At 36.1% G+C, this 27,887-nt stretch overlaps 2 protein-coding genes across 2 annotated transcripts; one reads left to right on the forward strand and one right to left on the reverse strand.

The window, feature by feature from the left end:
* Positions 1–5,676: 5,676 nt before the first annotated feature.
* LOC123699011 (chymotrypsin-2-like) lies at positions 5,677–10,399 on the forward strand. The gene is made up of 5 exons (XM_045645873.1): positions 5,677–5,698; positions 6,985–7,168; positions 8,588–8,834; positions 9,281–9,430; positions 9,951–10,399. The coding sequence occupies exons 1-5, from the start codon at positions 5,677–5,679 to the stop codon at positions 10,089–10,091; spliced, it is 744 nt and encodes a 247-aa protein (XP_045501829.1). The 3' UTR covers positions 10,092–10,399.
* Positions 10,400–11,046: 647 nt separating this feature from the next.
* LOC123705459 (chymotrypsin-2-like) lies at positions 11,047–17,795 on the reverse strand. The gene is made up of 5 exons (XM_045654240.1): positions 17,721–17,795; positions 17,038–17,212; positions 13,357–13,603; positions 11,555–11,701; positions 11,047–11,246 (listed from the first exon to the last, which is right to left on the reverse strand). Exons 1-5 carry the CDS (start codon positions 17,764–17,766, stop codon positions 11,070–11,072), a joined length of 792 nt encoding a protein of 263 aa, XP_045510196.1. The 5' UTR covers positions 17,767–17,795; the 3' UTR covers positions 11,047–11,069.
* Between the last annotated feature and the right edge of the window lie 10,092 nt (positions 17,796–27,887).

Consider the following 27,887-nt stretch of genomic DNA (forward strand, 5'->3'; position numbering starts at 1 on the left):
ATTAAAATATATACATTTTATGATGTTACTCAATCGTCAATCCTACTTATTTAAAATGATTAATAGGATGATGAATTCTAAGACACCTTCGATTAATCCATTAACCAAAATACGTTCGGGAATTGCAAAAATAACAAATAACACAATCTCGTAAATAAATTCCCGTAATGTAGAGTACATGGGTTAATTATTTTGGGAGGCTCAGTGTAATGAACACCTACATAATTTGGGACAAGACATCAGCTTTAATTTAACTCGCAAATTGGACTTTCTTTCGTCTAATTAAGGCTACATAATGTGTAATGTAGGCAAGTTTTTGTTAATTAATTTTGGTGTGTTCTTATTATTTTATTTTGCTTTCGTGTTTGAGCAACTTGAAGTAGATAGGTAATATGTAGATGCTTATGACTGGTTGTTAGGTGATATTTTGTAATTTTAATAGACAAGAATAAACCCAAACAAAGTATTATGTTGCTGCATTTTTTAAATATTCTAATAGTTTATTTGTATACCTAACTCTCCCGAGCAAAAAATACTATTCTACTTAATTTTTTTTTTTAATTTTTCTGATAACCTGTCAGAAAAATTCGGCTTGACGTCGACTTCTGGGACACCCTGTATATACAGAATTTTTGTAGGTACTTAAAGTAGCGTTAGCTTCTATTAAGTATACTATATTAATTATTATTGTGTGCTTAAAGCTACATAAAATTAAACATTATTTTTTCTTGTTCTAAAAATAACTAAATAAAGCGCGTCACACACGGTGAAGATACTATAAATATTTAATGTTAAGATTCTCTAATATAAAACGTTATAGTATCTTAAGGTATCCGGTATCAGCGTTACCCCTGTAGAACCGCCGTCCTGTTACAAATGACCCACAAAATTTCGGGTCATTTGTAACAGGATGGCATGAAACCATAACGTTTTATATTAGAGAATCTTAACATAAAATATTATAGAATCTTCACCGTGTGTGACGCGCTTTAGTCCTGAAAAGTAACGAAAGCTGATATGCCTATAAAGAAAATCCATCAATGTTACAACAATGAAAATTCCTATAAGCCACTATTCTATTACCTTTTTGGGATCTTGATGTTTTTAAGGTTAAAACTGATTAAAATATAAGCTATAAGTAAACTGACATATAATATATTAACATTTCTTCTATGAGAACAAACTTTTTACTTCATATAGTTTTTCGTAACTGAGGTAATCAGGATAAAGTTTAATACTTTACTACTTATGTAATAAACAACGTATTTCTAGTTAGTGTGTGTGCAATGAAATACTGAGATTGTGTTACAGAAAGTTCAGTAATAGCTTATTGGAATTAGGTACTTTTCTTTTAATGTTTTCTTCGTCTACGAAAACGCTACGACCCTCACGCCATTTTTCATGCTTTTTTATTTATCTTACTTATGTTATTCTGTTATGTAAAGTTTACTACAAGTATTACTAAAATTCGGTGAGTGGTTTTCCCGTGAACGAGGAACAACCATACAGACATATTATGTAAACGTCTACGTTTATCATATTACTACATCTTAAAATTGTAATTGTGTTTCTACATTTATAAAGGGGTTTCATTTTAAAAATCCGAGTAAAATATCCTTCTTAGAAGCTATGACAGTCGATTTAATTGTGTTATTGATAAAAGGACAATACTTGGAACCATACAAAACAATATTGACCTACGAAAACATAACATCACACCATACCATTTAGTAGATAAAAAAAAATGATTTGAAACTTTGATACGATGATAATATTAAGATAGCTTAACTCCAAGTTCCAACTGATTTCCGTATAACGATAAAATTAAATTCATCCATGGTACCACAGGTTTATCCATACGAAATTCACTATGCAATAAGCATACATTGCTCTTTAGTCATGGAAAATTGGGTGCCAATATCTATTCCGAAGAGCAATGTATTCTGATCAAATAAGTTTAATACATATTAAAGGGTCTCTTGGATAGTTTAGTATTTATTGTTATTGCAGTTACAGTACTAATGGTAATGGCACGTTGAAATAGAATAACGTGTAATTAGGAGAGATAAAAACATCGACCTTTGCAATTTGTTCGGGCGAAAATATCAGGTTTCGTTTTTAGAGATTTAGGTCAAGGGATAATGGATAATTGTATAGTAGTTATGTTTTGGGTTGTTTGCTCTGTGAATAATAATATAAATAATAAATAAATAATAAATATTATAAGACATTATTACACAAATCGACCTAGTCCCACAGTAAGCTCAATTAAGGCTTGTGTTGTGGGTACTAGGCGACGATAAATATAATATTTAATAAATACATAATATATAGATAATAGCACCCAGACCCAAGAACAAATAATTTAGTTCATCACACAAATATTTGCCCTGACCGGGGATCGAACCCGGGACCGTCGGCTCAGTAGGCAGTTACTTAACCACTGCGCCAACCGCGTCGTCAACGTTAGTAAATATAAAGTAAGTAATGATAATATGAAAATAATGTGTGTGAATTGTTATGAAAATTATATAATTATATTTTTGGGACAATCACGGAAGAAATTAAATCAAATTTTAGTATGAATTGAAAATCATAACTATGAACAATAAATAGGTCCTTGATGCACAATAAAATTTTGTTAAGTATTTATATGATTAATTTAATATCATGTTAATTAATAGGTTATACACAGTTTTGTAAGCTGAAAGATAAAAATGTAAATACCTAAGTAGAATATAATAAAGTAGGTATATTCAAACTACACACATATTTGCTTTAATTCCTTTAATTCTATTCAAAATAAAATTCCAAGCTATAATAAAGTTAAATAAATTGAACTTTGCAGGAAGACAATAAACAACACAGAATAACAGAATTTAGTAGATTCTTCTTAACTTGAATAGTTATTCAAGTAATAATAGTAGGTATTCATTTTGAATGTTAATTCAACATGAGTTTTCAACAAAGTAGTTTTTACGTGAAAGAGTAACAAACATCCATACATCCATACATCCATACTTACAAACTTTCGCCTTTATAATATAAATATTAAGATATTAAGATACACATAAATCAAACACATGATATTCTGACCTTTCCCTTTAGTAATAACAGCATACATTTGTTATTAGTGGCTATTCATATCAAAATACGATCCAAACATAGTTTTGTTATTTAGTTAATGCGTTCATGTTATTCATACTAATGTGCAAAAGCAAAAAGTAATTATAACTCTGCAGTTAATGTTACAATTTTCAAACGTTTCAGTTATATGTACATATTAGATTTTAATAAAGGAGAGCTAATTTTTGATGCTAATAAAGAGACAATCTATACATATAATAAAATCGTAGGAAAATCAAAACTGTACATTGAATATTTTTTTAAAATAATACTTGGGGCGTGATCTACACTATATCTACACTATAGATATCGAAGCCAAAAATATAGTTTTTAGAATTTTTGTCTGCTATTGCGCTAATCTCAGGAACCACGGTCTTGTTTTGAAAAATGATTTCACAGTGAGATAGTCCATTTATCGAAGAAGACGGCTGGTTGTAGAGCTTGACCGACCGTCAGTGCGTACCTATGGTGCGTACCGTCGGTCCTGACGATACGCATCAACAATTGTATGACTATGACACTATGCGCATGACAATACGCGTGCGTATGGTCGGTCTAGCTATGAACGGTTTTATGAATTTCCATACATATGACAAGCGCGACTGACGTACGCACTGATGGTCGGTCAAGCTCTGCAACCAGCCTAAGACCAATAGGAACATAGCAATGCGGGAAAAACAGCGGAGCGCAGTTAGTGTTAACATATTTTTCAATGAGAGAGTCCCAGTCTTATTAAAATTAATCCACTAAAAAGTAAAATTCCAATACATTGCAATGAAAATAATTAACATGTAAATTGAAATGATGACGGGAATTGAAATTTGTAGTGACGTCTATCTATAATTATTTTTTTAATTATTTAAAGTTAAGATACGTTTACATTGCATTATGAAATAATCCATACTATAATATTATAAATGCGAAAGTAACTCTGTCTGTCTGTCTGTTACTCAATCACGCCTAAACTACTGAACCAATTTGCATGAAATTTGGTATGGAGATATTTTGATACCCGAGAAAGGACATAGGCTACCTTTCATTGCGAAATATGTACCACGGGCGAAGCCGAGGCGGACCACTAGTAATTAATAAATGATGTTCTTATTGGCGTTATTGTATTTCTTTTAATATATTATATTCCATTACATCGGCTACATAAATATATAGACTCATAATATGTGAACGAATTGTTAGATATTATTTAATGTGTCTATAAGTAAGTAAGTTGTTAATCAATTCAACCATTTCAGAATTGTCATATAATGGTAGCGGTGCATTTATAATCACACGAACATAGAGCTAAAGATATACCTAGCAAGAGCAGTCTTCGTGATCTTTTAGTATAAACGAAAATTATTATTCAGTGTTTTTCTCCTCTAACCTCTGCCTATTGTTAATAAAAAAAAAAAATAATAATTTGACATAGTGGGGTTAGAATGAGCATTCGTTTATTTGATTTAAATGCAGATATAATTGCAAAACAATATTTATCGGATCTGCCAGCATCTTCATAATAAATTGTTTTTAATCACTGTAAAATACCTTTACATTGTCAAGTTCGTTTAAGCATTATTAATTGCTTATGTAGTACCTAAGTATGTTGTAGTTGCTCATAACATACGCTTTTATTTTGTTCCTTTTTAGTATTTTTCTAAATAATTTTTCAAGAGTATAAAAATGTTTAAATTATTATTCCTCTGTTTCTTAATGATATTTGTTCAGGGTAAGTCTGTGTTCATTAGGACCATTAAAGTTATGAAAGTGTGTTTGTGTGTCCATCTATCACGCCACAATACAGCAATAGTTTGAGGTAATATATTAAGAGGTAAGAGATTTATTGGCAAGTGACTTGAATTTCATAGTTCTTCGTTCTTCTGAGACGACAACAAGAGAAGGTTGGCTTTTAAAATTGTATGGATATATTCGATCGATACATCGATGAGCATTGAACATATCTTGGTATATACTGGTAATAAAAGAACTTTGAAACTTTTTGGTGTGTTTTACTTATCTATACAATGATAGAAATCAGGCGAAGTATTATAGAATAACTTTGCTTTTTGCGGTCCATGATTTTGTATAATGTACCTGACAAGCGCAATTTACCTACATTCCTTAAAATATTAAAATTCCATACGAATAGTTTTATAATTACTTATTTTACACAAATACAGCTTCGTATTACCACTACTGTGGTTATATATTACATTATAATATAATATTATAATGATAATTATCTATGGTATGACGTATCTCACAAGGGGGAACGGTTCACCTTATCAAATCATAATTATCATTATCAATTCCGACGGCCCCTTGTGTCATGTTATATCCGTGTTTGTTGGGGGCATATATCACTATAGTCTATTGGGAATTGTATATAAGTAATAGTAAAAGTATAAATTAATATGTTGTAGTACCTATATTAATTAATTTCATGACTTGCTTCTGAAGTAAAGAATTCAGAAAAGATTTGTGTATCAACTGTCCTACATTAATAATCAATGCAAAACATTGGTATCATACGAAAAAAGATTGAGTTTTTACAAAATGAGGCCTCTAAGTGTACGCCGTAAGTGTTTGGATATACTGTTTCTGTACAAACTGATACATGGTCTGGTGGATTGCCCTGAACTCCTTTCGCGCATTAAAATAGAAGTTCCACGTCCTGCTAGCCGTTTGGAAAATAGGAAGTGCTTTAAATTACCCTATTGTCGTACTAACGTAGGTCAAAACTCTCCTATAAACAGGTGCTGTTCGTACTATAATGGTGTTAGGTATAATTTCGATATTTTCTCGAGTTCTCTATCCTCAGCCAGAAGTAACATTTACTCTGCGTTGTGTTGAAAATAATTGTAGAGTTGCTTGAATTACTATAGAAGTTTAGTTAAAGTTTAAAATTTAAAGTGTAGCGTGTACATTGTCAGTGAGTTTATGTAGTTTCACTAAGCACGATGTGCTCACTAGTTTAGGAATTGCACCGCAAATGTTTGTTTTGGTAAATAGTTTTTAAGGCTGTTTAAGTGTCAATTTCAATTTGTGAACCAAAAAAAAAAAAAAAAAAAAAAAAAAAAAAAAAAAAGTAGTGATAGCCAGTTCCGACTTAAATTTTTAAACTTCATTATTTATATTTATTCAATTCTATTACTCTAGCAATTTATAGCCAAATACACAATCTTTCGTTATCTATAACGAAAGATTGTGTATTTGGCACCGTCAAGAGGACTCATAAGATTAACTTTTTGATTGGAAAATTCAGTCAAATCATAATGAATAAATTAGTTTTGTTAAATTAAATAAATTAAATGGTAGTAGTTAAGCTTATCTCTTAGTAGCATGTTTTAATTTTTTCCTACAACTAAGTCTTGTTTATGCAAATTAATAATAAATTGTTTTTTGATTTGCCAACATTGCAGATTGAATAATACCAATAAATATGGAAATGTTATAATAAATATGAAAAAGTTTTTTAAAGTACCTAACGTTAAAAAGCTTTATAAGGTTTAAATAAATCCTATTGTAAGTATAAATGTGAACAATCTAACTTTGGAGAACGATTGCTTATCCATTTTACTATAATAATTATGGAGGAGGATTCTTAATAGACCAATTTTAGCGCGTACTTAGCGCGCAATAAGAAATAGTATTCCACAAAACTTTTCTATCACTTTTCGGCCAAGTCCCTGTCGTACTCGTGACAATAAAGGTTCCGTATAAGCTAAAAAACAGTCAATTTATGACCATGTAAAGCGATGCCTAATCTTAATGTATATTATTCATACACGTCCTATTTACCCTTTGGGTACGGAACCTTATAAATTTCATTTCATCCACTCACTTTGCAACCTTACTTTACAGGGAAGCCCAGATCCTCAATACACCGGACCTTCCCACCGTCCACGAAGATTGTTGGTGGTGATAATGCGCCAGAAAAAGCGATACCATACCAGGCGTCCTTGAGGCAGTTATCCAACGCCCACTTTTGTGGTGGTGCCATATTGAATGAACGATGGATCTTGACAGCTGCACATTGCGCTGTAGAGTAAGGAAGATAATTTTTTGTTAACGATCAGCTAAACTGCCTTTAAATGGTCAGAATTTGAGAAAATTTTGGACCAATGAGAAGCTTTCAAATAAAAAAAGAATGATCAAAATGGTTACACCGAGGCGAAAGTTCTGGAAACACAAAAAATACAGTCGAATATCGAAACTCCTTTTTTGCCGTCGGTTGAATATACAATATATATATATTAATCTGAAAAAAAAAATGTAAACATTAACAATATCTTTATCAAATTATCAATGTCTCGTAACTTCTACTTTTTGAAGTCGGTTAAAATGATTAAAATGTCTTGTATTTAAAAAGAATTGTTAGGAGATATAAAAAAAATAAACGCAAATATCTTTCTTCGCTTATGAAATTAAAATGCAACTGTAATTTCATTGAAACTGAATTTTGAAAATTGAAAAATTCATTGGGTCATGCTTAGCACCACACATTACTGACATACTTTTTATTACAAATTCATCTTTAAGGCCGGCTACTGACCTACCTGCTGCAGGGGCAATATTGCAAACAATCTCGATTGGTCGACGGTCGGAGCAATTTCAGTTGTTCTCTAAATTGCCCCTGCAAGCCTTTACACAATTATGGAGCCAATTAAGGGTCAAAATCCAATATAAAAAAATATTGCCCCTGCGGCAGGTAGGTGAGTAGCCGGTTAGGAATCGTTTTAGTCATATTGTGTCGCCTACTAGTCCACCATTATTTTAACGTATTTCCTAAATATCACATCCATTTCAATACATCACAAAGTTTTATAAAACATTCTATTTTCACGGAACTTTATGCATCTCGACGTGAAACTATCACATACGTGTAGTTTCTAAGAATAAAATGAATATCAATCTTACTTATACGTGTATGTGTTCATTCAGACACATTGTATCGCTTTCTCTTGTAATGGATAAGTGATACGGGGTATGGCATCTCATGTTTCAATCACGGTCGTTATTTAGGTCAGTTCTTTTAGTGTTTTGTGGGAGATTATTATTGTGTTATTATGGGGGGGGGGGGGAGGGTTAATTTCGTAAATATCAGCAAAAGATAATTAAATATAGTTACATTTAAATATTAAACTAGCTTACCGCCCGCGGCTTCGCCCGCTTTGTCTAAAACCTATAAATTTTATACTACAACCTTCCTCTTGAATCACCCTATCTATTAAAAAAACTTACTACTTGCGACTTTGTTTTATACAATGTAGTGATGATAGTGAAAATCTAAAAAAAAAATAAGCAATTTATAAGAAGTTACTAAATTGTCACCCCAATTAGAATTCAACCAAATTTTCCGGTCTATATAATTAAATATAACGGTTTTAAAGTTATAGCTAAGTGCCTCTTATACGAAACTTCTAGTTCTTTTATGAAACATTTAAAGAATTAGTTAATGTTTCAGATTCTCCGCCGAAACCATTAAAGTGGTGGTAGGATCTAACAAAATAGTGGGTGACGGACAAATATACGACGTAGAAGAAGTCATTATCCACGAGGATTACGATGATAAAAAAATTAAAAATGATATAGCTCTTATCAAAGTTTCTACGGATATCGAGTTCAGTGATAAGGTCCAGCCAATTGCTTTACCGACTAAGAATACGAAACCAGGAGCGAATGTTTTGCTATCTGGATGGGGACGTGAAGAGGCAAGTGAAGTTTTTAAGACAGGAAGCAATTTTGTATAACAAATAACTATATTTTGTTGGTGTGTTATTTTCTGTACAAAGGGAATGTAAATGTTTAAAATAAGAACAATCGTTTTATCTATCGTAAGTAAAAAAATGGAAACTGTCGTAACCATTTTAAAATACTTATACTGTACTGAAACGATTTGAGTTTTTATCGACTAATGATAGCGTCCGAGCTATTATTTTTTTTGAAGAAACTTCTTTAGACGCGTTGAGAGTAAAATGTCAAGATATCGGCACGTCATGGAGTAAGGCAACGGTATCTTAGAATCTTGCCAAAGAAGTTTCACTTCTGACACGTATGCTCGGCACACACGGTCTTTTTTTTAATAATATTAGTAGTAGTAATAGTAGTAGTATATTTAATAAATTTGAACTCTTTACGTGTTTTTGTACTGTTTCAGGATGGCGACGTAGGAATTCCTAACGATTTACAAATGATCAACCAAACTGTAATAAGTGTTCTGTCTTGTAAAATAGTTTTCACAAATATAAATCAGATCGTCGATAGTGAGATTTGTACTCTTACCCTAAAAGGAAATGGCTCTTGTCAGGTATAATAATCATTTTGAAACATTTTATGATTTTATAAAAGAACTAGCTGCTCCGCGCGGTTTCACCCCCGTGGCTCCACTCCTGTTGGTCGTAGCGTGATAATATATAGTACATATGTATATACTATATAGCCTTCCTAGATAAATTTTTCAAATTGGACCAGTAACTCCCAAGATTAGCGCGTTCAAACAAACAAACTCTTCAGCTTTATAATATTAGTATTTTGAAACATTTTCTGATTTTATAAAAGAATTGGAATAGTTAATAAGGAAGGTTAGTAATGATATTTTTATAAACATGTACTGGGTTATCCGGAAATAGTTCTCTTAATATGGACATAGTTTAAATTTAACATTCAGGGAAGATGTCCATAATCATCAAAACGATGGTCTTTTTAATTTAAATGATTTACCTGTTGAATATTTACATTTCTAAGTAATATGTGATATTCATAAGTGAAATTATCTTCTTTTGAAGTTAATTAAATATAAATCTAATACAATCTATATTTATTTCTAGGGAGACTCCGGTGGACCTTTAGTAGAAGATAATGCAGTAGTTGGCATAGTTTCGTGGGGATTGAGCTGTGAAGACAAATATCCAGATGTCAACACTAGAGTTTATTCCTACGTCAATTGGATTAAAAAACATATTTCTTAAGATATGAAGTGACCATTTTGATTATGTATTTAGATTGTAGATGTCCTATCGCAAGATCTACATTATTTATTTTGTATAATTATTGAATTTCTTTCAAAGGTCCTATATCTGTAATATCATATTGACTTACGTGCTTAATAATAAACGTGCTAGGATCATTGAGTTAATGTGTAGTACATAATATTAACTCAATGGCTAGGATACTTTTATCCAGTAATTTTCCTTAACATGCCAGATAATTTAATTTTTTCCTTTTATGTAATCTTAAAGTAACTACGCAGTGTTTTTTATATTATGACGACGTCACTGGTATATTGTTATATTGACATTAATTAAATTGGAATTTAATTTAAATGCTGTTTTATTTTACCAGAAATCCAATACTGACAGCTACGGACGCTAAAGGTCAAGTACCCTTTTGTGATTCGGAAAAAGGAACCGAATTTTCCTTTCATTTTAAATGTTAAATGCTTAAGCGCTATACGAGATACTCTTTATTTGAAAATGTTCTCAAAAGAGGAATTAATTCGTCAAATAGGTTCGGTTGCTTCGCTTCGCTTGTTTCGGTTCTAGCAGAGCAATTTTAGGAATGCACGTTGTTGATACTTATATGCGAATTCACACTTTTATTGTATTGTCTTTAGTAGTATTTTGTAAACATAGTAGAATTCTAATTATTTTATCAGAATTCATTAATACTCCGCTGATCAGAAAAGATTTTTATGTAGAATGTATTTTTTAGATTCTATTTTTATAGATTATTAAATATTTATAAAGTGTTAAAATATTCATAATTTCAACATTTGTATTTTTCTATTTAAAAAATGCTGCAACATATTATACTCATAATTCAAAGATTCTAGTGCTAACTAAAAATAAAGCATTGATAAGGATTTAGAAAGGAGCAAAACTTCAACGTATAAAAAGTCTCAATACATTTATTCAAAAACAATAATAATTCATAACATAAATACATTCTTAGTCTTGTTTCGTAGTAGCTTCTTCAGGTTCATCATCAGCTATGTTATCCTGGATCCAGTCAAGGAACGAGTAAACCCTGGTGTACACGTCTGGGTAGCCGCGAGCGCAGGGCATCCCCCAGGATACGATCCCCACCACGCGGCTGTTTTCCACTAAAGGACCACCAGAGTCACCCTGGAAAGTCATAAATTGAGTATTTTACGAAGATTTTGCCAGTTTTAGGGCATTTTTCAGAAGTTCAGGTAATATAAGGTGTGATAAGTTTTAATTGGAGAAAATTATAAATTGGCTATCTGACACTAGTTACGTAGAATCTAGTATAGTAGAAATATGAGAGCGGTTTATTAAGCTATTGCCGTTTTCTGATATCGTTCTACAAAATATTTATGGAAATTATTTTTAAAAACTCCTCGTAAGTTTGTGTCTGCAGTTTGAATAAATATATAATTTATGGTCTTTTTCATCATTTATAAATAACTTACATGGCAGGCTCCTTCTCCAGCCTTTGTTAGGGAGCATATTTGCGTTTCAAAGACAGGGTTTATGTCATCAAATCTGTTCTGGCAGTCATCTACGCTTAGTGACGTCACATTGATCATCTGCAGGTCATTGGGTAAATTGCCTGGGTACTGAAAAACATGAGAAATTACATAATCAATTTAATGTATTTATCTGTAATAGTATAAAATGATATAAGCGCAACGCAAGCAACAATTGAAATTTTTTGACTATTAATATAGTGACGTAACATAATTCATAATCTAGTACCTATGCTAATAATTCAAAATCCTCTAGTTAGAGAAATAAAAATGTAACCAGACCAGATGAAAAGCCCGGAACTATAAAAAAAAAAAAACACAATTATCGGTTCAAAATTTACAATTTTATAATAGATAGGGAGGCGAGGTAGCTAAATGGCGTAATTCAACGGCGTCGTCGAGACTTATCAAAATCGAAAGAGAAAATAATTTCTAAAAGAAAAGCTTCTATGGTAAAAACCATTTTAGCGGTGGGTTTGGCGTGTACGGATTTTCAAAAATGTAAAAAAAAACAGTTACTTGGGCATTCTCGAGCGCGTCAGATATTCATACTACGTATGCCCCAAGTGCCTCTGATAACAACGGTATACTAATCTGCCGGTTTGCGTGGTGGGGCTAGGCATATAAATTCGTCAAAAATGCACAAAAAAAAAATTTACTCGAGCGCGTCAGATTTTCGGAAGGGGTGTTAATTAGGCCCCAAGAAAGCTCCCCTTAAAAAAACTGACGATTACGGCATGACGATAAGTTACGATGAATTTTTGAAAATGCAGAAAAAAAAAGTCCTTTTGAAATACTCGAGCGCGTCAGATTTTCATAGGGGAGGTTTATCTAGGTATCCTGAAAGTTTATTTTCTTAATCTGATAAAAATGTTGGTGGGTTCTCTTAATCTGACCGAAAAAGGTTTGTGGGTTTCTTTTTTTTAATCATCGTTATTTCATATCAATTTTTCTTACCACCCTCAGTTTTCGAGATATACTCAAAAAACCGGGAGTTTGAGTTTTTATGATGCTTCAAGTAAAAAAAAATTAAACTTTGGACAAAAATGAAAAGAGACCTTTTTTTGTAAAATAAAATTACCTTTTTTGTTTATTTAAACTTTTTTTTTTTTAAAAAGTAAAGTTCGCGACTTATATGCTGCAACGCGTTTTTCGGAAGACGAAATGGCTCCTCCAGACTTCCGGTCATGCGGAAACCGGCAGATTTTGTGTTTTTAGTAAGTTTTAGATTATATTCTTCAAAATAAAAATAAAAAAAATGTCGCTCGAGAATGCCGGGTTAACTTTTTTTTTTTACAAGTTCGCGACCCTATAACTCGGCGGCGTCAAGGAATTATGGTCAGATTAATTAAATTTAGTCTTAAAACACTAAAATCAACCCCCAATATCTTAATCTGACGCGCTCGAGTATTTCAGACTATCGATTTTTTTTTACTAATCTGATCGTCTATCCTAGGCGCGCGTCACTACATATAGAGCTAAATAGTGAAAAAGTTTGTTCTATTAGGTCTAAGGTATCTCTCATATCTTAAACTGCCACGCTCGAGTATTGCAGAAAATTCCCCTCTTCGCCTCCCTAGTCCCTATCTATAAGGTATAACAACAAAACTAAACGTTCAATAGAATAGAGAACTGCTTTGAAGTCATTTGACTTTGCCTGTAAAGAAAAACGTTAAATAAAAGAAATTGGCAACTGCACGTAACTCAGAAGCATTCAAAAGCGGGACTAGCTTATATTATCTTACCGACAGTCTTCCCCATCCAGTCAGCAGTAACTCAGCCTGGGCTCCCGTATTGGCTTCAGGCAGTTCTATCGGCTGTACACGGTCACTGAACTCAATGTTTTCGGTGACTTTCACCACACTGATATCATTCTGAATTAGTCCAGCATCATAATCTTTGTGAACGATGATTTTTTCAACTGAATACTTTTGTCCTCCTTTCACGAGGCTGTTTGTGCCGACTATTACTTTCATGGATCTTGGAGTTGAGCTGAAAGAGGACTTGGTATTACGTTTCACACTTAATTATATAGGAATAATTCTCAAGTTGTGAATATGGATGCAAATTACTACATATTATAAATAAAAAGTCTGCCTGACTATTCACTTATAAACTAATTCACTGAAATTCATTATATTTTCATCAATACTGCAATACATAACGTAGTTCTCGAGAATGGTTTCGGTAAATAATTTGTTATAATATAAAGTTTAAGTATTGGAATTTCTTTAACCCTAGATTACTACCCTTCGTCGATTCGACGACGCGTCACCAAAAAAATCGCTATAACTTTTACGCGTGCGACCGTATGGTTTTCTGACTTCAGCTAATCTCAGCCAACCTGTTGCGCTTGCGATGGACGGTAGTGCTTTGTGCGTGGAAGGTCTACACGCGGTGTTCCAGCAACCATGGCTCGTCACATCGACGAAGGTTAGTATTAACGTAACTTTTCGTACTATTTAGGGTAAACGCAGGTATTAACGACCCCTCTAAGGCAATTTCAAAATCAACCATATTTTTTAAGTATACTGGTTCTTCTAAAGATTTATAATTTCATTTTATATGCTAGTGTTATGTATAAAAAATGTATTTATTGAAGCAAATACATTCTAATAAAGGATTATCTTGTAAAAAATAATATACAATGTGACTTAGTCGATTGTTGCTATTACCGACCCATAAAAACGGCTGTGAAGCTATTAACGATTTTTATGCAGCTGTTCCCGATCGTATGTGAGAGGAAGCCTTTTTCCAGCAATGGAATGTATAGAAGCTAGTGATGATGATGATTACCGATCTTAATAAAATGAAATAAAAATGCAAATATATTCGTATTTTTTTATGGTAGTTATTTTTAATAAAACAAATGAGTACTTCTTAGTAATGAACTAAATAATTATAAACTTTTAAATTAATCAACATAATACTATTAATATATTATGTACATATATTAAATTAAGGATTTCAAACTCTAGGATATTTCGTTATGCTATTTGATTGATTGCTTCGGCGAGTTGTGTTTTACTGAATACTTTTCGCCGCTTTCGTGGCTCCATATTTCTGAAAAAAATATACCTAATTATATGTTTTATGTTAATTTAACCAAAAAAAATATAATTTTTAATAGGCACCTATTATGTCATAAAAGTAATAAAAATATATTTGCACGCTCAATTACGAGCAGAATGTTTAAGGATCAATATTATCTGTATATACAAACATCTTTATTCTACATTCTGCAAATAAAGCAATTTGAATTTGAATTTGTAGATGAGAAACTAAACAATCTATATTCGATCGGTAATAGCTTCCTATAGTTGCTATTGCCGACCCACATGGGTCGGTATTAAAGTATGTAAGTATAAACCTAAATTGTATTACCGACCCATAAAAAATGGTTATTTTAATTCATTTGACCATCAGACTATAAAATAGATAATAATTGATTAATGTCATACAAAATATGAACAAATGCATATTGTTTAAACAAAAAAAAACAATGATTTACTACTGTAACTATTCGATAGGGATCCTCGAAAATATCATAACTTTGTATAAATTGACAACGCTAAAAGACACAACACTAGACAAAAAAGTTTAGTCGCTAATAGATTTTTATGAAGACTCATAGCTTAGATTTAAACTGGTCCATAAAACCACTTGTGTTAGTGTGATATAATAACATAAAATAAAATAAAACAAAAAGTTACGTTGATGCCATTGCCGACTTACGGGTCGTTGATACCTGCCACGACTTAAACTGGTGAAGCTAACACCGTCCCATTTTAATTTTAAGTTTTATCGTTTCAAATTACTTTTTATTAATAAAATGTTGTAAGAAATGAAAAGTTGACACTTAAATGCATTGACATTTAGTAATATAAATTAAAGTATAGATGTCATTTGTTTGTAAATGTCTTAAAAAGATACTCACAGTACTTACCCGAAGGAACAACGGAACAGTACGACACGTCCTGCTTCCACGCTACCCCGCAGCAACTTACGCATTTTAACTCTTTTTTGCTCAGTTACTCACTCTAACGTTAAAGTATACGATGCTCAAGTAATACATTCGTGTATAACTTTGCCTACCTATAGCTAGAATAGTTCTGGAAACGTTTAAATTTCGAATTACTTTTATAGGTCGGTAATACCTTCAGATTTTCGATGGGTCGTTGATAGCTGCGTTTACCTTAGTTAAGTTAAAATTACGTTATTTTATGTTTTATAATGGTGCCTATTATTTTATTTTTAGATACGATTCATATGTTAGTTTTAGAAGTTGAAAGCGATGAGGAAAATTCATCTGCGAGAGAGCCTGAAGACCACATTGAGGCTGAAGAGGCATGAAACGGAGGGTGATGATGAAGTTTCTACTGTAAATAAAGAGCAATTTCCAGATCAAGATTATGAGGCAAGTAGTAATACATCTCCCCACGTTCTATTGAAGATGAGATACCTAGCACTTCAGCTGACCCTAGCGATTACAAGACCATCGCATACCATTCTTCTTGGGAAAGACAAACACATATTATGGTCATCACAACAGTCAAGGCCACAAAGCAGAAGACCTTCAAAGAACATAGATACATAGCACGTGGACCTGTGTGTGACGCTTTTTTCGAGATATTTTAGATCCTCTTCAATGTTTTTCAGGTATAATTACTGGTGACATTACTGATACTCTTTGGGACTCAATTACATAAATTTTAAACATGCCAGAAATAAATAATGTGAAAGTTATAAATGAGACTGAGCAAAGTAATGCTGCTAATGTGCCTCCATAGCAAACTAAAATAAACATATATGCTATATTATGTCCCTCCGTAAAGCAAAGGTAGACCTAAAAATAGGTGCACTAGGTGCAAAAATCGTTGTGTGGGGAACACAAACTTGATGTGTGTCACAAATGTTTTAGATCCTAAGCTATTATCAAAATTATATTTTTAATTAATTTTCCAGATATTATTTTTGTAAGTAATACTTTATTTCAAGCAATTTAGAGGTATATATTATTTGTACGGAATTTTTCAAAAAAATTAAGAATGTTCATAAAGCGTGTAAACTGTGATCTCATTTTGATGACTGTTTGAATTAAAACTATGTTAAAATAAATATTTTTATATTTTTATATGTAGATTAATACCTTGTCCTTAAAATAAAGACATAACTACAAATATATTTTTTTAATTAAACCCCTAAATCCCCTCCAATAAACAGCGTAGTCGAAACGACGAAGGTTAGTATTAAACGTTGAAAAATAAGGTTAGTGTTCTAGGGTTAAGCGAAGAGGGAACCAGTACCTACTAGAGAAGATTGTGCCATCTTTGACCACATTTTATCTTTCCATCAGGCTAGATTGTGGTCAAGCGCTTCCCTATCTACAATTAAAAAAAATCTAATCTAATAGAATAAGAACTTACCCTACAGTACAATGAGCAGCTGTCAATATCCATCTCTCGTTCAAAATGGACCCGCCACAGAAGTGAGATCCATAAAAATTACGCAGTGACACCTGGTATGGTATACCCCCATCTGGGGCGTCTTTACCCCCCACTATTCTTGGCACATATCCAGGAATAATACGAAGAATAGCTCCTGTTTATAATTTAAGGGATTAATTGAGAAATGGAGTTGATACAAGAAGATATGCGATACTACATCGATACTGATGTAGATAATTAAATGGAAAATAATGGAGTTGATACAAGTTGATATGTTATACTTAATCGATAAATTTTCTTTGTGATTTGTAGAGTAACTTTGCATTTGAGTTTAATAGCAAAGACCTTATCAAAACTATAGTTGTTCTCAAGTACGGTGTATGCGTAGTATTTAATGGTAATCCAACTAATATTATAAATGCGAAAGTTTGTGTTTCTCTTTCTCGCAAATACAGAACCGATTACAATGAAATTTAGCACACATATAGAGAGTAACTTGGATTAACACATATGATAGGTTTCATCCCGGAAATCTCACGGGAACGGGAACTATGCGGGTTTTTGTTTCAAAACGCGCGCGAAGCCGCGGGTGGAAAGCTAGTCATATATGGATTAAATTCTATAAATAGGCTTTTTGGATAAAGCAAAAATAAAAAACTTACCTTGCACGTAACATATTGTTACAAATAATATGACGTATTTAAACATGTTACAGAAATATGCCTTCTGGATATGACACTACACAATGAATTGAATAAACTGCTTTTATAGTAATTAATATCAGATAATTTGAAGCAGGTCAAAATACTTGAATTTAATCTCAGGAACCAAAACTATCCACTTATGTATTTCGAGAGGATATTTTGTCCTACAACGTATTACGTATTGATTTAAAATATCTCGTAATTGTTTAAATAGGAAATTATTTTCACTATATTTATTTTAAGAATGAAAGTATTGTAATTTACTTTGTTTTTATTCAAAGATAGGCTTTTCTCATTCCAAATACTGTGTTTGTTGATTTCTCAAAACAATAGAATTACATATGCATTTTAATTAAAATTTATATCAATTAAAGCAAAGGAAAGATGAGTTTCTATATTATAATTACATTGTTAACTAACAACTGAAAATCACTCATGTTAGAAAATGGCATACATGTAAGCATTCATAAACTTGTAATAATTAGCGGTGTGTATGATTGTTAACAATGGTGAGCCATCTTGGAAATTTGGGATGGGATGGGAAGGAATACAAAGGGAGATATGTACATTGTGTGAGTCCGATCGATTCTCTCCTCACATTGTAATTTTGTGAGTATCATATTGAACCGATTGGTCTTCAATGCGAGCGACTGCGTTGTATTTATTTCTCTAGTACTGATTTCTAAGGAATTAATATAAAAGTTTTCACTATACATAATTTGAGATAGATCCATTAACAACATTATTACGTATTCTTTGCTGATGTACAAGTCTAGGTACCTATGTTTAAGACTCTTATTAGAGTCTTAATACTATGCAAGTTTCGTTTATTTTTGCAGCTCTTTGCTAATTTCAAGATATTATGTACACTATAATTATGTAAACACGTGTATAAATATATAGATAACAATAAGCTATCTCCAGGATTAATTCTTAAGTAAACGTATGCCCATTTAAGCGTAATACGCATGTAACCTACTCCGTTGAGAGCATACCATCACTTGACTAGGCTACCACTTGAAGCGATGTAACTCTATTATATAATTAGCTCTTGACATTGATAATTGTTATTGTAACTGGCAAGTCACCTTGTGTACGAAGTACATGTTCAAAGACATGGACAGATTTTCCGGAATATGGTCCTCTTTAAATGAGGAATGTTTTGGCTTTTTAGTACAGGGCAGATACATTTTCTCTATCTTTATTTTTGAAGTGAAATTTCTTTAGGCGCGTTGAGAGTAAAATTTCAAGGTCATGATAATACCGTCACGTCATGGAGTAATGCGACGATTTTGGTATCTATGAATATTGCCAAAGAAGTTTCACTTCTGACACGTGTGCTCGGCACACGTGCTCTTTTATATGTTGCCGTGTTTTGAAAGAAGTATCCTGCCTTTTGAACTCTGCCATTCAAGGATACTTTAGTCGTGAAATGAACGCTGAATATCAGGGTTGTACCCAAGGCTAAAGCGCGTCACACACGGTGAATATACTATAATATTTTATGTTAAGATTCTCTAATATAAAACGTTATAGTATCTTAAGGTATCCGGTATCAGCGTTCTGACCATCATTTTTATCCATCCATCCTGTTACAAATGACCCACAAAATTTCGGGTCATTTGTAACAGGATGGCGGTTCTACAATCTACAGGGCCTTAGTACGCAATGACAAAAAGAAAAATGATGGTCAGAACGCTGATACCGGATACCTTAAGATACTATAACGTTTTATATTAGAGTATCTTAACATAAAATATTATAGTATCTTCACCGTGTGTGACGCGCTTTACACTTTACTATTACCATTTTAACAAAAAAGGCAATCGAATGTCTTATTTAAGCAAGTTAAATGCATGAAGATAAACAACACGTTGCATAAATCCATTGCAACAAAAGCTTTTAGACAATCCTTTAATGTTAAAACGTCCAGGATTCTTCGGTTTCACGAAATTCGGGAAACATTTTCATTCCATCAATGTTAGGGCTGTCACACACGAAATGTGAAATGTAAAAGTTTTCACAGCATGACCATTTATCACGGGCTGAAATGGACAGTATGTGTGAATTTGTCACTGTAAGATGGATGTGACCAAATAGTAGGTACTTTACGTTTGGATATTACTTTTAGTTTACTACCATAAATCATTTATTTGTACACAATAATTTACCAAATTTAAAGGCTCTTTCAATCGATACTTATTTTTTTAGAAAGTTTTTAGATGTGTTTTATTATAAGTAGATATTAGTTTTAATTCATAATGTAATTAACAGATCGTATATTGTTCTGGCAAGTTATAAACATAAATGTATACTTATTTTAATTCATCTTTTTAAGTTTAGGGGCTTATTTATCTACTTCAATTAAGTGATTTTATTTAGCATTAGCCGCGCGCAGCGGTTTCACCCGCGTGGCTCCGTTCCTGTTGGTGTTAGCGTGATGATATATATATAGCCTTCCTCGGTAAATGAGCTATCTAAGACCGAAAGAATTTTTCAAATCGGACCAGTAGTTCCCGAGATTAGCGCGTTCAAACAAACAAACTCTTCAGCTTTATAATATTAGTATAGATTTTTAGAACAAACTTCATTCAAATCAATTATCACATATAAAAACAAAAGAAATAAATTAAACCCGTAGAATATTTCAGAAATCTCTTGTGATTTATTTTATTTTTGACAACCACGTAATTACAAATCAGTGGAGCTTAATATTGGACGAAGGAAATAGAACCTTGACCTCACTGTATCGGAATCTGTAGAGGGACACCTAATCATTTTTTTGTTCGAGTATTTGAGGTCAATAGAAAATATCAAAGACATAGAGAAGTAGGTCATAATTTTTCCATAATTATAACGGAGAAAATATCGTACGTATTCAAACTCAAACTCAAACATTTATATATACAATTAGACTTCTTTTAGAAGCATTTTCAAATCGTCATTACGTATTTTTAACATTTACCATCGATTCGGAAAGCAATATCTATGGAGATGAACCGGCAAGAAACTCCATACATGGTTGCTCTTTTAAAATCATGTCAATATTACAATTTAATTTTACATAATATGTAACTTATATAGTAACTTCATAATACATCATAATATGCCACAGAATGTCCTGAGGTTGCGACAACCCTCCATGGATTTTCGATATTGAGACTGTGTTTCAAATGTTATTTTACGTATCTACTCATGGGCGTAGCCACGGTGGGGCAGGGTGGGGCAAGCGCCCCACCCAGGCTTTGACCTGGAAGGTACCTAACCAAATCTAAAAATTGAATTATCCAGGTACTAACTACTAAGCTATAAGCTATAAGCTAAGCTATATCCGTAAGAAAATTCACACTCGATTCTCGAAAGTCGTTCGAATAACGAATTACACACGAAAAAAGAAAATAGCTGAGGCTTCTATGTTACATGAACTGTAAGAAAAATGAGTGTTGTACAGTTAGTTACCCCACTATTTTATCCAATTTCACTTTGTTTTACGTCTCACTTTCTATAGAACGTGTCACGTGACTCGTGAGTTACAACTCAAAAAAATATGGGCCTTAGAAAAAAAAAACTTTCAGAAAATATTACACAGAATAAAGTGAGTGTTATAAAAAAGTTTTCAAGGTAAAGAAGATGCCATCGCAAATGCGTTCGCAAGCGCGTTCGCAAGCGCGTTCGCAAGCGCGTTCGCAGGCGCGTTCGCAGGCGCGTTCGCAGGCGCGTTCGCAGGCGCGATCGCGATCGCAAGCGCGTTCGCAGGTGCGTTCGCAGGCGCGTTCGCAGGCGCGTTCGCAGGCGCGTTCGCAGGCGCGTTCGCAGGCGCGTTCGCAGGCGCGTTCGCAGGCGCGTTCGCAGGCGCGATCGCTAGCGCGTTCGCAAGCGCGATCGCGATCGCAAGCGCGTTCGCAAGCGCGTTCGCAGGCGCGTTCGCAGGCGCGTTCGCAGGCGCGATCGCAAGCGCGTTCGCAAGCGCGTTCGCAAGCGCGTTCGCAGGCGCGTTCGCAGGCGCATTCGCAGGCGCGTTCGCAGGCGCGTTGGCAGGCGCGATCGCAAGCGCGTTCGCAAGCGCGTTCGCAAGCGCGTTCGCAGGCGCGTTCGCAGGCGCGTTCGCAGGCGCGTTCGCAGGCGCGTTAGGCGCGTTCGAGGCGCGTTCTCAGGCGCGTTCGCAGGCGCGTTCGCAGGCGCGTTCGCAGGCGCGATCGCGATCGCAAGCGCGTTCGCAGGCGCGTTCGCAGGCGCGTTCGCAGGCGCGATCGCGATCGCAAGCGCGTTCGCAGGTGCGTTCGCAGGCGCGTTCGCAGGCGCGTTCGCAGGCGCGTTCGCAGGCGCGTTCGCAGGCGCGTTCGCAGGCGCGTTCGCAGGCGCGTTCGCAGGCGCGTTCGCAGGCGCGATCGCTAGCGCGTTCGCAAGCGCGATCGCGATCGCAAGCGCGTTCGCAAGCGCGTTCGCAAGCGCGTTCGCAGGCGCGTTCGCAGGCGCGTTCGCAGGCGCGTTCGCAGGCGCGTTCGCAGGCGCGTGCGCAGGCGCGTTCGCAGGCGCGTGCGCAGGCGCGTTCGCAGGCGCGTTCGCAGGCGCGTTCGCAGGCGCGTTCGCAAGCGCGTTCGCAGGCGCGTTCGCAGGCGCGTTCGCAGGCGCGTTCGCAGGCGCGTGCGCAGGCGCGTTCGCAGGCGCGTGCGCAGGCGCGTTCGCAGGCGCGTTCGCAGGCGCGTGCGCAGGCGCGTTCGCAGGCGCGTTCGCAGGCGCGTTCGCAGGCGCGTGCGCAGGCGCGTTCGCAGGCGCGTTCGCAGGCGCGTTCGCAGGCGCGTGCGCAGGCGCGTGCGCAGGCGCGTTCGCAGGCGCGTTCGCAGGCGCGTTCGCAGGCGCGTTCGCAAGCGCGATCGCAAGCGCGATCGCAAGCGCGTTCGCAAGCGCGATCGCGATCGCAAGCGCGTTCGCAAGCACGTTCGCAAGCGCGATCGCAAGCGCGTTCGCAAGCGCGATCGCGATCGCAAGCGCGTTCGCAAGCGCGTTTGCAAGCGCGTTCGCAAGCGCGTTCGCAAGCGCGTTCGCAAGCACGTTCGCAAGCGCGTTCGCAAGCGCGTTCGCAAATGCCTTCACAAATGCCTTCGCAAATGCCTTCGCAAATGCCCTTCTAAAATACCCTTCAAAATACCCTTCTTCTGCACATCTACAATGTTATATTTATTTATAAATTTAAATTAAAATTTCAAACATTTATCATATAAATTATATTGTATTGATATATTTGTAATTGCAATTACATTTATTAGTCCTTTTCAGCTATGATGATTCCTGTGACACTTCATCGTGTTCCGAATTACGTATTTTATGTTTAAAACGCCAAAATGATTTTAGTGCATAATATTTTTATTTTATGGCGGCATTATTACCAAAAATATAAAAATGAGACATCTTAAGCTTATAAATCAAAAACAGTATTGTTTAGTTTAATATAATGAAAAATAAAATAAAATAACACAAAAATATAATACCTACGCAACTCGTGTACATGAAATGGATCGTTGAAAAATCATAGAGTTGGAAAATCATATAATCGGCGCCCATCTTATGATCGTTTGTCAATCGAGTCATTCGTCTGTAGGAGTGCGTCAGCCTTGTATACAAGTTGCATTTTTATATTGATACTTTCCGTGGTATTCTGCTATTGTTACTAATTGTTATTGTTGACTTTTTGTTGCTGTTGTTTGCTAAGTTTCCTTAGTTAATTGATGGCGAAATGCCGAAAAAACAAATTTTGGTACATTATTCAAATCGATTTCATTTCCATATAAAATATTATCGATTATCGAAAACAATTGATATGATTTCAGTACAGACATCTCTTCACGTGTCAAAAATCGATGTGTCACAGAAATCATCTTAGGTGGAAAGGACTTATACTATCATTATATTGACTTGTCTAATTAATAATTATTTCATTGCTACGTCAAAATTATGTTTATATTTAATGTTTTATAGTTTAATTTTGTTATTTAATTATTATGAGACTTCGACTTTATACTTATTTTTAGGCTGGTTGCAGAGCTTGAGCGACCATCAGTGCGTACGTCAGTCGCGCTTGTCATATGTATGGAAATTCATAAAACCGTTCATAGCTAGACCGACCATACGCACGCGTATTGTCATGCGCATTAGTGTCATAGTCACACAATTGTTGATGCGTATCGTCAGGACCGACGGTACGCACTGACGGTCGGTCAAGCTCTACAACCAGCCAAAGTTTTTTCTTATTTTTTTAATACATCGTGGGTTGAATTTTGTACAGATAAAGTTTATTGACACAACATTCAAAGGAAAAAGGAGAAGCGGGAATGTTTTACCGTTACTCGGTGGCGGTTTCTTCGCCGCTTGGCAGCTCCGATCACTGTCTGGTGAAATCTGTATCTGTCTACTCGCCGCCCGATCCCAGTCCTAGGGGCTCTCGGCGCGTGTGGCGATACAAGTCAGCAGATTGGGATGAGATGCGTTCCTTCTTTGCGTCTTATCCCTGGCGGCCGGTCTGCTTTTCTTCTGATGATCCTTCGACCTGCGCGGATGCTGTGACAGATGTGCTGCGACAGGGAATGGAGTACTTCATCCCATTCTCTGACGTAGCTATGTCCGGCAAAGCTCAGCCCTGGTTCAGAGCCGATTGCAGACGCGCAGAAGCGCTAAAGCATGAAGCATACCTGGCTTGGGTTGATGCTCGACACCGCAAGGCCAAGGACGTGTCAGAAAAGAAGAAAGCCTTCAACCGAGCCGCCAAGTCCTGCAAAAAGGCTCTACGGAAAGCTCGATTTGACCACGTCAGCCGTATAGGGAACAAACTGGCTTCTTACCCCTCTGGTAGCAAAGCGTTTTGGTCCCTGGCTAAGACGGTTGAATCGAACTTCTGCCGCCCCTCACTTCCTCCACTGCTGAAACCGGACGGGTCGCTGGCTCACACCGCCGTAGAGAAAGCGAACCTTTTAGCTTCTCTTTTCGCGGAAAATTCTCGTCTTGATCCTGCAAATGCGAAACCTCCCAGTCTACCTGGATGCGAGGTGATCATGCCCGAAATTCGCATCCGTCAGACTGAGGTTCTTAAAACGCTGCGGAATCTTGACGTGAATAAAGCCAGTGGCCCTGATGGAATTCCAGCCATAGTACTTAAAACCTGTGCGCCTGAACTTGCTCCTGTTCTGACACGCCTCTTTCGCCTCTCAATGACGACTGGAATAGTACCGAAATCGTGGAAGCTTGCCAACGTGCAGCCCGTGCCCAAAAAAGGCAGTCGTGCCGACCCCTCCAACTATAGGCCAATTTCAGTCACGTCCATACTCTGTAAGACTATGGAACGTGTACTGAACAGTAGGCTCCTGGCACACCTAGAAGCGAACGACCTTCTCAGTGACCGACAATACGGGTTCCGCCGAAACCGGTCCACTGGGGATCTTCTAGCGTACGCCACCTACATCTGGAGTGAGGCCATAGAGAATCATGGGGAAGCACTTGCTGTCTCCCTTGATATCTCGAAGGCCTTCGATAGGGTCTGGCATGATAGCCTAATTGGCAAGCTTCCATCCTACCTTCCTTCCATCCTTCCATCCTACCTGCCGGTTTCTGCGCCTGGATCTCAGATTTTCTGAGAGACCGGTCGCTTCGAGTAGTCGTTGATGGCTGCTCGTCCGACCAAAAGGCTATTAATGCCGGGGTCCCTCAGGGATCAGTTCTCTCCGCAACACTCTTTCTGCTACACATCAACGATCTGCTGAAACCCGGTATCTATGGGTACGCAGACGATAGCACTGTTGTGGAGAGATATGTATCCAGCGCACGAACCAGTACGGCACAAATCCAGTCCCTACGAGAGTCGATGGTCGATCGCATGAACTTGTCCTTACAGGCGGTCTCCGATTGGGGCGATGCCAATCTGGTCAAGTTCAACGCGACGAAGACCCAGGCGTGTCTATTCTCCGCTAAACGGAGTCCATTCCACCTGACTCCAACTTTCCAGGGTGTGTCCGTGCCGATAACCAACCACCTCGAGCTTCTTGGCATTACCTTGACGCCTACTCTGAACTTTGGTTCGTATATAGAATCCAAAGCCCAAGTAGCCTCTAAAAAGCTTGGCATTCTGGCGAAGGTGAGACAGTATTTCAGCCCGGGACAGCTGCTCAACCTTTATCAAGCACAAGTCCGATCGTGCATGGAGTACTGCTCTCACCTCTGGGACGGTTCCGCCAAGTACCAGCTGGAGGCGCTTGAGGCGATAGAGAGGCGTGCCAAGAGGCTAATAAACGACGATGAGCTAGTAGGCACAAAACTCCAGAGCCTCGCCCACCGTCGCAGAGTGGCAAGTTTATCGGTTTTTTATCGGATACACTTTGGTGAGTGCGCTGCGGAATTGCACGATTTAATTCCGCCATCCCCGTTTTTCCATCGATCGTCGAGGCGCACAGACTCTAGGCATCGCCATATGGTGGACGTTCCATGTACCCGGACAAAGCGGTTCGGATCGACATTCTTCATCCGAACCGCGAGGGACTGGAACATGCTTCCTGAGTCTGTGTTCCCCGACGAGTACAATATGGGGGTCTTCAAGCGAAGAGTGAACGGGTACCTTCTAGGGAAGCGCGCTCCATCTTAGGCCACATCTCAGCTTACCATCAGGCGAGATCGTGGTCAAGCGCTTCCCTATCGCACAATAAAAAAAAAAAAAAAAAAAGTTTTGTCCATAGTCGAAACAACATATTAATCTGAGCTACATCACGTACGTTTGACAGGTTCACAATACACACTTTATTTATTACTAGTTGTGCCCCGCGGTTTTACCCGCATTACTCCTGTTGGTCTTAATGTGATGACATAATATAGCCTAAAGCCCTCCTCAATAAATGGTCTATCTAACACCGAAATAGTTTTTCAAATCGGACCAGTAGTTTCTGAGATTAGCGAGTTCAAACAAACTCTTCAGCTTTATACCTAGTACTATTATATTATGTAGATTAAAGTCTAACAAATATTTATTTTGGAAACATTGAGACAGCGTAAATATGAATTTTTTCTGTAATAATTCGACGAAACAGTTTATTAGCTTTCCACCGCGTGGTCAAAGGAAATTCCCATCGGAATTTTATGTTTCACCGCAAAAAGTAGAATATATAACTCTCTAGCCTAAATATTTCATTCATAAATTATAAGAAATCTAATATATATGTATATTATAAAGGCGAAAGTTTGTAAGTATGGATGTATGGATGTTTGTTACTCTTTCACGTAAAAACTACTGAACCGATTACAATGAAATTTAGCACACATATAGAGGGTAACTTGGATTAACACATAGGATAGTTTTTATCCCGGAAATCCCACGGGAACGGGAACTATGCGGGTTTTCCTTTGCAAACGCGGGTGAAGCCGCGGGCGGAAATCTAGTTATATTATAATAAAGTCACTTCATTCGACGCGAAAGAAAGACAAACTAAGAAACACATTTATGTATAGGTTATTATAGTTAGATTAAAAAAAATGTATCTGTCGCAGTTGGTTGAATTTGCTATTTGACTGAATGACAACATTTAATTGAATGACTAAAGGACAACTCGTCAAGTTGTTGAATGTAACGTTCAACGTCTTGACAACGTCATTTAGCATAGTCCTAAAACGTATACCATACCAGATTCAAGATTGTCTACATTACGCTTGATAAAACCCCTTGATATTATAATAATAACACGTAAATGGATGGAAATAACAATTGTATTCAACAAGGACACAAAGAAATGTCTGTTAGGCCTGTCAGAGAAGGGGAACGAAATCGATTCATATTTTACAGAAAGGGTAAAAGGAAAATTATTTCGATATTTCAATTTCCTTGTGACTTTGAAGTCGTTTTGAGCGTTACTATAATAATTGATATTATGTTTCTGTTTAGTAGTTGGATTATGGATATAACAGCAATATTTTTTAACAAAAATGTAATTCGCCGTCATATTATATTGTAAGAACTAAAGCAAATTTTAATTGGACCACATAGGACATTTTCAAAGAGGATAACAAAAAACAAAATCAAAATTGACTGATTGACATTTTTTGAAGTCGGTTAAAAATAAAAAGTTCTTCTAAAATCGACATAAGCCCAAATGT

This window comes from Colias croceus, chromosome 2 (genome assembly GCF_905220415.1).
Source record: "Colias croceus chromosome 2, ilColCroc2.1".
NCBI lineage: Eukaryota > Metazoa > Arthropoda > Insecta > Lepidoptera > Pieridae > Colias > Colias croceus.

Coding starts and splice junctions, on each gene's coding strand:
- LOC123699011 (XM_045645873.1), top strand. CDS start 5,677: ATGAGGCCTCTAAGTGTACGCC. Junction 8,835..9,280: donor CTGGATGGGGACGTGAAGAG/GCAAGTGAAGTT, acceptor GTACTGTTTCAG/GATGGCGACGTAGGAATTCC. Junction 9,431..9,950: donor AAGGAAATGGCTCTTGTCAG/GTATAATAATCA, acceptor ATTTATTTCTAG/GGAGACTCCGGTGGACCTTT.
- LOC123705459 (XM_045654240.1), bottom strand. CDS start 17,766: ATGTTTAAATACGTCATATTATTTGTAACAATATGTTACGTGCAAG. Junction 11,702..13,356: donor CTGGATGGGGAAGACTGTCG/GTAAGATAATAT, acceptor CATGTTTTTCAG/TACCCAGGCAATTTACCCAA. Junction 11,247..11,554: donor CTGGAGAAGGAGCCTGCCAT/GTAAGTTATTTA, acceptor ATGACTTTCCAG/GGTGACTCTGGTGGTCCTTT.